General features: G+C 43.6%; 1 protein-coding gene across 1 annotated transcript in view; it reads left to right on the forward strand.

The window, feature by feature from the left end:
• LOC310853837 (histone deacetylase complex subunit SAP18) overlaps positions 1-4,278 on the forward strand; it is a 5,216-nt gene extending 938 nt beyond the window's left edge. Inside the window, exons 2-4 of the mRNA XM_083758313.1 lie at positions 1,154-1,263; positions 2,088-2,210; positions 3,878-4,278. Coding sequence (XP_083614439.1) covers positions 1,154-1,263; positions 2,088-2,210; positions 3,878-4,034 — 390 coding nt within the window. The 3' untranslated portion in view covers positions 4,035-4,278. The remainder of the gene's footprint in view (positions 1-1,153; positions 1,264-2,087; positions 2,211-3,877) is intronic.
• Positions 4,279-12,252: the final 7,974 nt, after the last annotated feature.

The raw sequence follows: 12,252 nt of genomic DNA on the forward strand, positions 1-12,252 counted from the left end.
GTCCCAGGCTACTACTACTGGCTATTAAGTCTTAATATAAAGTAAACACAGGTCTTCTTAACACAGTCTTACAGGTGGTGAATGATGGAAACAAGTATTCTATAGAGCACCGAAGTCTGAAGTCACTTTCAGTAGAGGGCGTCTGTCCCCAGGTTCATGTATTTTTTTAGTTGCATTGTAATCCCCATTGAGGCGATTTTAGATCGCCTCATATAACAACTGTGTTAAAAAAAAACATGTCACCCCGGCCGCTTCACTCATATGGATATGAAGAATCAACTGACTGAGAGAAAACGCTAATGTTTCTGCTGCTGAATTAGTTAGATTTTCGCTAGAAGCAGACTGTATCATATATGAGTGACTGACTGTCGCAAACGATACAGAGACACCTCCCTGACAATAACGCAGAGACAGCTTGTTTATTTTTGGACCACAACGCTTATAGTAGACGACATTAAGATCACCCCATGTTATTCTCCATAGTGAAATTACTTCCGCGAACCAGGGGAATCGAAGGGATGAGCGAGTTACGTCAGGACTTCGGTGCTCTATTGGGGCCATTTAACCAAAGTTACAACCTGGTGTTCAATTGTAGACATTTAAAAAAAATAAACTTTTCATTGTATGACGAAAATAATTTAGAAAATATATGAAATATATACAGAGCTAAAGTGGCCTTTCGAGCGGTCATGATGTAGTTGGTAACTAAATTCATATGTGAGAACTGAGAAGCTACATGTTTGATTGATTCAAGTATTTATTAACAGTTTGCAGAATGGGTACATTTCACATGAAAGCACAACTCGATACAAAGACTGTTACTGTGGACGACAGATGACAGATTCAGAAAATAAAAACAAAACATAAGATTTTTTTTTTCATAAGAAGTACAGCCTTCAGTGGTCAAGTGTAGTCAGTTACATATAAGGAATAGGTTAGACCGCTCTAAGTATCATCAGTGACTCAGAGGTAAATAAACCTGACGTGATAAAATATAAAAAAATAAAACTCAATCCCCTATTCCCACCCTCCCCCCATACACAATCCCAAGGACAGTTGGAAAACAGTCTGGAGGAAAAAATAAAATAAGAACTAATCATTATCTGTTCCATTGGTTCTCCTCATTCTGTGATTGTATCGTTTGTTTCTCCAGACATGCCCACTCCTACTGCGGGTGTTCACCACCAACAGCGGCAGACACCACAGAGTGGATGAATTCGCCAGGGGGAATGTTCCCTCGAGTGAGCTACAGATATACACATGGTGAGTTCAGTAAACGTATGACACCACTGCTGCATGTCTTTGCAGTAGTGAGCTTAGTTCATACTAGACACTAGGGACTTTAACCCATTTAGACCTGAGGCCGATTCTACAAATGCCTTCTAAATCAGCCTTTTAAGACAGTTTTCAGAATAATAAATTTTTTTCTGTCATGTCGTTCTCAAACATTTTCATGTCAAGGACCCGCAAAAATATATGTAATTGGCCGCCGACCCCAGCTTGTAGATCTCCTATATTTCAACGGTTATATTTCGACGGTTCCGCTAGGCGGAAGTACAGCTGCTGTGACGCAATCGCCGTAGCAGTCAAAATCGTTAAGCAAACAGCTGTCGGCAGAGCTTGCATTCAACGTGATCTGGTAATACTATCTGGATTTCCTGAGGGGGTTCTAAATGGACCCTACGGGTCTGAGAATGTGGACCATCTGGGTCCATTTGTACACTCGGTTATGGGGATCCTTGAAATTAAAATGTTTGAGAACCACTGATCTAGGAATAAATCAAAATTCCATTCCAACAATTGTTTAAAGTGCAGTTACAAGTTTGTATAAGAATGCTGTAAATGGTACAGTAAGAGTATGAAACAGTCGTGCAATAAAATACAAAATAATTGATTACTGTAAATGAAATATCCTGTCATAAATGGCATCGACTGTCACACTCGCCGATACCAGCATTCTAAGCAGTATCGTCAGCTTTTCCGACACTGGTATCGGTGTTGGTATCGGAAAAAAAATCAAGAGTGAGAGGGATTGAAGGAAAGGGTGTAGAGATGGTGTTAATGTTTTGGGTTTGTGTTCGTTCCAGGATGGACGCCACTCTGAAGGAGCTAACCAGCTTAGTGAAGGAGGTGTATCCCGAGGCCAGGAAAAAAGGAACCCATTTTAGCTTTGCCATCGTCTACCCTGATCTCAAGCGACAGGTGTACAGGTACTTTTTTTTTTTTTTTAGATATTTTTTTGCGGCTTACGCCTTTTATTGATTTTTTAAGGGACAGATAGTAGGCTGACAGGAAACGGGAGAGAGATGGGGGGATGACATGCGGTAAAGGCCGTGTCGGGTTCGGGAGTCGAACCCGCGGCACACCGCGACTGGATCACCAGTCCGGTGCCCAGACCGTTACGCTACGGCCTGGGCCGGTGTACAGGTACTTGGGACAAGCTCAATAATAATGTTTCATCTTTAGCCCCAGAAGGTCGGACTTTATACTTGCCTGCCAATTAGGGCTTTGGATTTACTAGTCGACTAGTAAATCCACTAGTTTACCTCGTTGGTACTAGTTGACTAGTACCCGTTTTTGTAGGCCTCAAGATCAGGTAGAGCAGTGGTTCCCAAACTGTGGTCCGTGCACCCCCTTAATCATACCGTGGGTCTGCTGCAGCATTTCAACCATGGTCAGCTGTGTACCAGGGTTGTGCAGAGAGCACTGAGGGGGCAGGGGCCCAAACCCAAGAAAAGGGCACATTTGTGAGAGCGCCGATTTTTGGGTTGTCCCGTCCCTTGTGCGATTTCACATCAGAAATGTAGTGGGGCCTACATTGGATGTGGTCAGGTCACATCCCAAGCTAATTAGAACAGATAGAACAAACTGCAAAAGAAAGAAGTCTGCACACCGTTTTGTAAGCTCCCCAAAAACCTTAATTACTAAGGCGGAAAAAACTCAACGTTTCGGCCTCTGTGGCCAGAGGGGGCCTGGCACCCTCATTTGCTAAATCTGCCCCTTCAGTTTTAGTTTGTACATTATTGTTTTACTATATAAAAATGAGATGTTCCCCCCATTTTTTTGATCAATTCTTTATTCATTTTCTATTTTCTAACAAAACAGACAGTAAATCACCAATGCACATTTGTGGCCATACACAGGGACAGCTAGAACAATGAAACAATAACCATAAAAAGGAAAAAATGGAAAAAGGAAACAGAACACCCCTCGCCATTTTCAACTGCCCTCAGTCATTTTATCCTGGGGGGACACTCAAGCCCCAAAAGCCACCCCCCACCCCATCTGCACGTGCCTGCTGTGTAAGGATGGTTTTGGATGGTAGAGCTTTGCTTCTCAATCAGTGGTTTGTGAAGCCCGACACACACCGTCTGCGACCGCCGCGGTACAGTATTGCCGCGCGCCATAGCTGCACGGCAACACCAACAGGACGCGGCGCGCTACCACGCGGCTGGGGAGTTTAGTTGACTATTCCATTGCCACGCCCACGGATAGCCGGGTGGAGGCCGCGCGGCAACGCCTGGAAAATAGAACAGCGGTGCATCGGCGCGGCAGGTGAGGCGTGACCGCGCGCCAGCGCGCGTCAGACGCAGCCGGTGTGCGATAGGTTCATTGAAAATAATGGAGGCAGCCGGTGTGTGGTGGGCTTTAGTTGTTACCCAAAAGCAGGTTGCAAGACAACCTCATATAGTCCTTAAGATAGATTTTTTTGGGAGCGCTGTGTCTGCTGCCGACCATGTTTGATGCACAACCCCCTGTCTCTGTTCTGTTTCGTGGTTATAATATGTTGTCTTTTGGAGGATGTGTGTATTTAGCTTTTATTTGGCTTCTGTACTTACACAAATACCTTCTTTAAAACATGTGTTCCCTTCCCTAGAGTCAAAGACATCGGCAGTACTTTGTCCGGACGGAAGGGAACGGACGACGCCATGACGCTTAATTCTCAGCGTTTCCAGATAGGAGATTATCTAGACATAGCCATCACGCCGCCCAACCGGGCTCCGCCCATCAACGCACGCATGAGGCCCTTCTGAACGAACACACACACGCTTTCGGAAATAACCATCCATGGCACGCCGCCAGCCACACACCCAGGAAGGGGGTCCCATACACACATTCTGCGTTCAAACATCACATAGGCTACCTGATCTTCGTACCTGAATAATGTTTTGTAAACATTTTTTTCCTTGTCTTCTCCCAGACAATTATTAATTTGAGCAACTTGCTTGATTTTGTAAGATGTGACATGTAATAAAGTTGTTGGTTTTGTTTTTTCAACGAGTTGTCATCCATCATTGAGACAAGCACATTGAATGTGTTGTATGTACTACTGTGTTTTTCCTACATTTTTACAGTGTTTTACAATTCCCTTTTTAGGGGTGTGTGTTTCTGATCGCATTAAATCCAGTAAACTGTTCCTTATCTCAAAGTACACACATTTAGTTTAGATTAGAAGATCGAGCTACCAACAGGGGCCCAGGTACAAGAATGGATGTGGGTTCCCCTGGTTAGTTTAATTTATTGGTCTTTAACGAGACATGGTATCATTTAGTGCCTTAATGGCATTAGGAATGCATTTTTAAAGATTTTAAGGTTAGCTTTTGGTACTTTTTACCGTCTACCAGAGGGAAGTAGTTGGAACTCCCTGCAGAGTGGATGATAGGGGTCGTTTGCTGTCTTGACAGCTTTTTTCCGAATTACTTCCTTGTAGATACAACTTCATTGTTTCTGTTTCTTCCCAATGACTTTTGAGGTTACGTTCACTATTCGCTGGTTGCAGCTTAATTCTTCCTTTTATATTAAATAGTAATGGTAATATATTAACATTATATATTACTACTACTCATGCTAATTTATTGAGGGGTTGGTTGTGCGGCAGAGTGGAACGAAACCCCTGCAATCACCCCAAAGCTATGGTAATAAATGGTATGCTTTGCATTTTGCATTGATTTCCCATCTCGTAGGCCAAAATGACTGTTGGCTTTGTAGAACTAATTATTCAGTCAGTCACAACTCAAGGACAGCAATATAGGAGACTATATAATCTAGGCTATACTGTCATCACATACATTTAGTTAGGCCTATGCACAATAGTACTATTTTATATAATATATAACGTGACATGTGTTTAGTCATTTTATATAGTGTGCTTTTTAAAAAATATTTAGAAAAGCTTGATAAAGCCAAGGTAGCTATAGTTGAGGATTATGATGAGCACGTGACCGACCGACCAGCCCAGGCCCAAAACCAACTGTTAGTTTGGGAATAGATACTTTTGTTTAATGCGTCCACATTAGAAAAGCAATGATTTATGAAGAATGCCATATGTCTGAGAAAATAAATGACTAATAAATTAATACATTTATTACTATAAAACTAATATAATTGTCTTACTTGTAAGCAAAAATAAGGCACACACACTAGCTAGGTGTTTAATTGCAACAATTAAAACACCTAGGTTGGTTTAACAAACAAAACAAAACAAAAACACTTTAAAGCAGTGATTCCCAAACTTTTTCATGCCAATTGACATTGCGGACCCCCATTTGAAAAATATATGCCAGGGACCCCCCATTAGAGAAGACTTTTACAGCTCAGTGATTCTTGCAACCATTTAAATTTCAAAGACCCCTAGTTTGACCTTTTGTCTACGGGCCCCCATTCAATGGCATTTTTATCTCTGGGACCCCAAGTTATATTGTGAAATAGTGTACACCAGGGGTCCTCAACTAGAAATTATGAAGGTCCACAAATATTTTTTTGAATAAGACCGAGGTCCGGTCCCATGCGCGGCGTCCATCGGAGAGCGGGGCTCTATGCCCGTTTAGTATGGTCAAGCCAAGCTTATACAAATAAGATCCCCTTCCAACCAACCAATAATGGGGTGCAGAGTGCAGGCCCGGAGTGGAACTCCAAATCAGGCCGGGAGTTATACGCCCTGGCAGGCCACACTGTGCGCGCGCATAGCGCGCGCCAGAATTTTGGGGGCCCTTGGGGGACATTTTGGGGGCCTTTGCAGCAATTTCACATGAGAAATGTACCATCTGATGTTATTTATATTATTAACTTAAAAAAAGAAAAAAGAAAACTAGCAGGGGATCCCCTGGCAACTCCTTCAAGGACCCCTGGGGGTCCCCAGAAATTCAAATTAAATGGCAAATACGAAAAGTCAATTGAAATAAGATAAATGCTTTTTCATTTTCAGATCCTTAACGCATTTCTTGGGACAAAAATAAATCTAAAATGCAATAGCATTTACATTTAATCTACAGATGTGCTCATTCTATGACACAATTCAAATTATAAATAAAATATCATTTTGAATTAAAAAAAAATGCCAGCAAATTAGTGGGCATGAAAATCAAAACACCCCGGAGCCCACTTTGGGAACCAGTGCTTTAAACCAAAGTGTATAATAGAATTGAGATGGAATTTTCAGCCTGGAAATACCCCCCGTTGAGCATCTCCCAGCCATTTGCTTGCTGACTGCGTCACTCACTTTGAGGTTCGGAAGACAGACAGACGAAAGGGAACGCACGTGAACCCAGTGAACAGCTGATTTGTTGTCATGCGAGAGAGGAGCTATTCATCACGGGGAAAATAAGTACGCAGGTATGACTAAAGGTTTTATTAATACGTTTTAATACATTCCTCGTTGTTCCCCGCATTGCTTGCATGCAATGTTCAGGGTCATATAACGTTAGGCTACTTTACTGGCGTGTACAGGGCTACTAAACGTGGCTCTGCTTCTGTTCTCTGTTGCACTTTGACTTAATTTGACTAAGATATAAATACAAATAGGCCTACAGTGACAGACAGTGACTACAACACGTCTTCTCGAAGTTGTTGTCCGAGTATTATATATAGTCGCTGGTTTTGTACTTTCATAGTCGGCTACTTTTTGTACTGTGTTTGTGTGTGTGTGTGTGTGTGTGTGTGTGTGTTCCCTTCGCTCAACCTGAAGTCAACTTCTGTTTTTAGCTTGTCACAGTACAATTTGTTTTTCCACACGGTGTCGCTGCAGTTCAACTGAACCTTTCTCCCTTAATAAATCCAGACATTTAGGGTTTGGGGCAGTGGTTTTCAACCCTTTTCATTTCAAGGCCCATTTGAGCCACGGACCACCATTTGATGACATTTAGCCTCTCAGACCCATTTGAGCCAAGGACCACCATTTGATGACATTTAGTCTCTCAGACCCCCCCAAACTAAAGAATATTTTGTTCTCGTTGGATAAGATTTTGTCCACAATTTCATCTAGCCCCTCTCGGAACCCCCTGGGTCAGCTCTGACTTGTAGGGCTAAATTTAATCCTGTATTGATGTGGTATCATAGGAGAGATAACAGGCAAACATTGATCAATGATCATATGGTGGAAGTCTTGAGGCATCTGTAGCCTTTGTGAATTGGAGGGGTGGAACTGTCTGTTGTTGGGGTGAGACTAGACATCCTTAATGATGCTTAGGGGCCTTAGACCGGCAGCGTTGTTTGTAAATGGACTCAATTGTTGGCAGTGAAGAGCCTGTAATACACTGTGCAGTTTTCACCACCCTCTGCAGTGATTGCAGCTCCGCGACGGTACCGTTTCCATAGCAGATTCTTAGGAAGTCAGCACTTGAGAAAATGAGCATGAATGAAGTATGAATCGAGCTTCTTTGATGGCTGTATGGAGAACAATTAGGTATATGTTGTGTTATCAGGTACGTAGCATAATATGGGGTCCTGACCTTTATGTCCACTGTTAGTGGGAAAGATTCAGAATAAAATGCTAGCCTTCAAGCAATGTTCTAATGCTGAAAGACTATTCTGAAACACTCTGTATTGCGGACATTCCCTCCCCAAGGGTGGGTGGGGGTGTGTGTGTGTGTGTGTCATTGTGTGTTTGTGTGTGTGATCTCCTTTCCCTGAAAAATCAAAGCCTCACAATATACAGTACATGTAATTGAGGGTTCTTGCTATCCAATTATGCCAATAAATATTAATGAGTACTCGGCAGACCTCAAGGCCCTGCGTTGTGATCTCAGTGGTTCTCAATCTTTTCAGGCTTGCGACCCCCCCCAAAATAATCATATTTGAACTGGGGACCCGCCAGAATAATCATATTTGAACTGGAGACTCCCCAGTACTTAAATTGTCACTTCAATGTCATCTGCCCCCCCCCCCCCTCCCAAAACAAAAAAAAAAGATCTTGTGGGTTTCCCGACCCACAGGTTGAGAGCAGGCAGAACGACTGCTCTAGTAAATACTGTTTTACTTAACATAATAGGGTCACTGAGTCACTGAGACTGTGCAGTAGCCTTTGACCTGCACTGACCTGCACAGGCACGCACACACACAACCGTTGTTTAATTAGGCGTCTTTATAACGCGTTGTGTGCTGTTTCGTCGTGCCATAGACCACAGCATCCACTTCTTTAATACCTCCAAGGCCCGTCCCCTCGCTGTGTTCTCTTCTTTTAAAATGTACAAACTGTGGACTGGACATCCCCTCGCATGCTTGCTTTCACAATGAGCGAGGCTGTTGTGGCCGAGTCATGCTCTTCTTCTGCCATACCACACGGTGTCTGAAAATGACTCGGGCGCATGTTGCATCCGCAACACTTTGTGAGCGTATAGATCTGCTATTTGTGGCACGGGACGTTGGTGTCAACGAAGAAGGAAGAAGAAGTGTCACATTGTAGTACATATGGCTGCGGCGGGACATGCAGGGCTCCTGCGGGGCTTTATTTGGCCTGGTGTACAAGCACGTCACAAGACCTCTGTCCATATGACTAACCCGTTCAGGACGGGAGTAACCCCCGTTTGGTGTTTTAAACTAAAGCATTATGTTATACTTTAGCTATTGAAAAATAGCAGATCTACAAGCTCGTAGCGCGGCAACGAGTGCCGAGCTATGAGCTTGTCGATCTGCTATTTTTGAAAAATAGTGAAAATGTTGGTCTCAAATCTTTGAATATATATATTCTTTCAGAACGTTTTTAACTCAAATCTTTGCTAAGTTCTGGGGGGGTGGGTCCCTAGAACAACATATTTTCAGATGGGGGTCCGCAGCCAAATACAGGTAATCCTGGGGTCCTTGACAATAGTTTGAGAACCATTGACATAGAAAACTACTATTTGTTTTAGGCCTCAGGTCTAAATGGACTAACTGCATGGCTCTCTATTGTCAGAATGTCAGGTCAGTGAAAGGCGCCTCTGTTTGCGACAGTAAGCGGAACAAATTAGCTTTGATTGTTCTACCGGGAGTCAGGTGTGCGTGTGTGTGCATCCTGTGAGTGCGTTTGTGCTAACTGCAACAAATTAGCTTAGCAGACTGTACAGTACGTTATATAAGAGTTTATTGAGTCAATGTGTTGTTGACCTGTCTGTCTTGAGTTCCCTGTCTGACTCCCCTGGTTAGGTCATTTTGGAGGCTTTGGAGCTGTGCCGCACAACAACTCTCACTCTGTTTGACTCATTTTAAAGACAGACTTTATGGGGGTAGTAGTGAGCAAAGAGAGGGTGAAATAGATTGGAAGTTGATGTAAAAAATGGTAATGGAGGCAGACTTGAACCCACAACAATCTCACTTAATTTCAGACTTTTCATATAGGCTACGAGATGAGGAAATGTTGTATTGGTCGTAATCTTAACAAAGAGGATGTGTGTGTGTGTGGTGTGCAGAAGCACAAGTTCTGCAAAGTGTGTGTGTGTGTGTGTGTGTGTGTGTGTGTGTGTGTGTTGTGCAATTGTCTTCAGTACTGGGCCGGTGTTCATGTGCATTGTGCACGTGTCTGTGTGTGTGTCAGTGTGTGCATGTCTCCTGTCCTTCCTTCCCTCTCAGCTCTAGTTGCTGACTGGAGCAGATGGACAGTGCATCTCTCTCTCGCTCTCTCTCTCTCTCTCTCTCTCTCACTGCTCCCTGTCTCTGCCGTGTCGTTGTCGTGTTTGTTGAGATTCTTCCGGTCACTTGGATCTGCGTTACACATACCTCTAGCTGGTGCTAGTTTCAATGGTTTAGGTTTAGTATCTATTTCTTCCTTTCTTAGTATCTGAAATGTGGGTAGAATGAGTGTTTGAACTTGGCTTAAAACTTTACACAGTTTTTATTTTAGTCAGTTTATATCTAAATTATTTCCAAATTTAGTTTTCTGTTAATTCCATTATTGTATTTCTTTACTATTCTTCCTGCCTGTAATATGTAGTTTTTATTTAGTGTTTTTATTCTAGTGTCTGTTTCAGCTGTAGTGTTGAGGTGGATGTGAAGAAGAAGAGGAAGTAATACGGTGGGAAAGTTCTGCATAGCGTGCGTCCTGTCCCCGGGACGGGGGGGAGAGACCCGGTGAACCCAGGACCACCGACATGGGAGTGAGCCTGTCGGTGCACCAGGAGGAGGAGGAGGAGGAGGAGGAGGAGGAGGAGGAGGAGGAGGAGGAGGAGGAGGAGGAGGAGGACGACGACAAGGTGATGGCGACAACGAAGGAGGACGACGAGGAGGTGGAGGAGGAGGAGGAGAAGAACATGGAGGAGGAGGAGGAGGAGGAGGACATGGAGGATGAGGTGATGGAGGAGGAGGTGGAGACGACAATGGTGGAGGCCTCCGTCACCGGTAGGGAGCCAGCCGTCCCTCTCTGTGTGTCCCTTTTTGTCTCAGTTTCTGTTTGCTGGCAGGACTCGTTGGGAGTTAGGACACTTGTCTCACTTTGTTTGATGTTAGCAATGTGTCCTGTGCCCTCACTCAGGTCAGCGGCTGTTTAGAGGCCGGTTGCTGCAGTGATCGGTAAATCGACCATATCCTTATTTACCAAAGGTGGCACAATTGACAGAGTGCGTGCGTGCGTGCGCCTGTGTGTGTGTGTGTGTGTGCGTGCGTGTGTGTGTGTGTGTGTGTGTGTAGTGCCACAGTTAGCAACAGGAATGCTGTTTTTGTCGGTGAGAGGATGATAGGTCTATCTAATGTGACTGTCTAATGTGGAATGTGTTCGTTGTTGGTTCCGAGGTGCTGGCAGGAGAACAGCGGTAATTGAAGTGAAGTGATGGCTGGCTAGACAGAGAGTCTGCCTGGCTGGCTATTAGGCTAATGATAACTACGAGGCGTTACTCTTTGACACTGGAGTCGTTTTGTTGTGCGCAGCCAGCTTTCATGACTTGGACTGACACTTTGGCTTTGTCTTTTCCTGCTAATTGTTGGAGATGCGCGCCTGCTCACTGCTTTTAAGAACGGATCGGGTTTACAAATCTGTGGTGTCATTAAGGAGCCAGAGCCAAAGAACTTGCAGTGGCGTGTCCAGACCTTTTGACCTGACCTCACTTGGTCCATACTCATAAGTGGCACACATGCATACACAGACATGGGTTGGAATAGCATTTTTATATAGCATTTGTAAACGTAATATGGCATTTCTTTTTACATTTTTGTGTCCACTATCCATATCGTGTCTTGCCTTTGGTTAAAGTTTGCGTTCAAATATAATTGGACATACCATGAACACACCTGAGTGGCACAATACAAATATGATTTGCTCTGAATTTTCGAACAGAGACATTCCGAGTGCTTTGAATACTCGAACGAAGAGAGCACCCCATGCGATGTCCATTGCACGAGTGCATGTTATAGAGTGGCAGCCTAGGGTGGCCAGACAGGCCACTCAGGTGGCCCATGTGAACTGAACTTGACCCTGTGTATTGACTTACTGGTACAGTACAGCCTGTGAGCTGTTGCTGTATATGGTTTTAACCCATTTAGGCCTGACGTCGAAAAAAAAAAAAAACATCTGAAAAACCTCATGTTTCTATATCAGTGGTGCTCAGTGCCACTCCGGGCCGCGCTATGAGCTTGTAGATCAGCAATTTTTCAATAGCTAAAGTATAACATAATGTTTAAAACACCAAAAGGGCTTCCCGCCCAAATGATAGGAGCATGGCATTGTCTGTGCTGCCCCTCACTTTCTCTTGAAGCACGGAGGCATATTGGGAATTGAAGCTTCTTCAGTCATTGGATAAGAGTCTAATCTTAAAATGTAAAAGCAGATAACCAGTCATCTCTAATTGATAGGGTTTTTAAATAATGATTTTCTTGTTTCTTGTTACAAGAAAATGTTGTACAGAATTTGGGCTCACCCAAAAAGTAGGCAAACACATGCTGGGAACATTAGATTAGATTAGATTTTACTTTTACGAGCGATAAAATCTCAAACACAACGAACCTCATTCTTGAACATTTTGCTTCGTGTAAACCAATCAAGAGATGATCTAAGAAAACGCAATCAAAGTT

This window comes from Protomyctophum parallelum, assembly GCF_964188405.1.
Source record: "Protomyctophum parallelum genome assembly, chromosome: 23".
Taxonomy (NCBI): domain Eukaryota; kingdom Metazoa; phylum Chordata; class Actinopteri; order Myctophiformes; family Myctophidae; genus Protomyctophum; species Protomyctophum parallelum.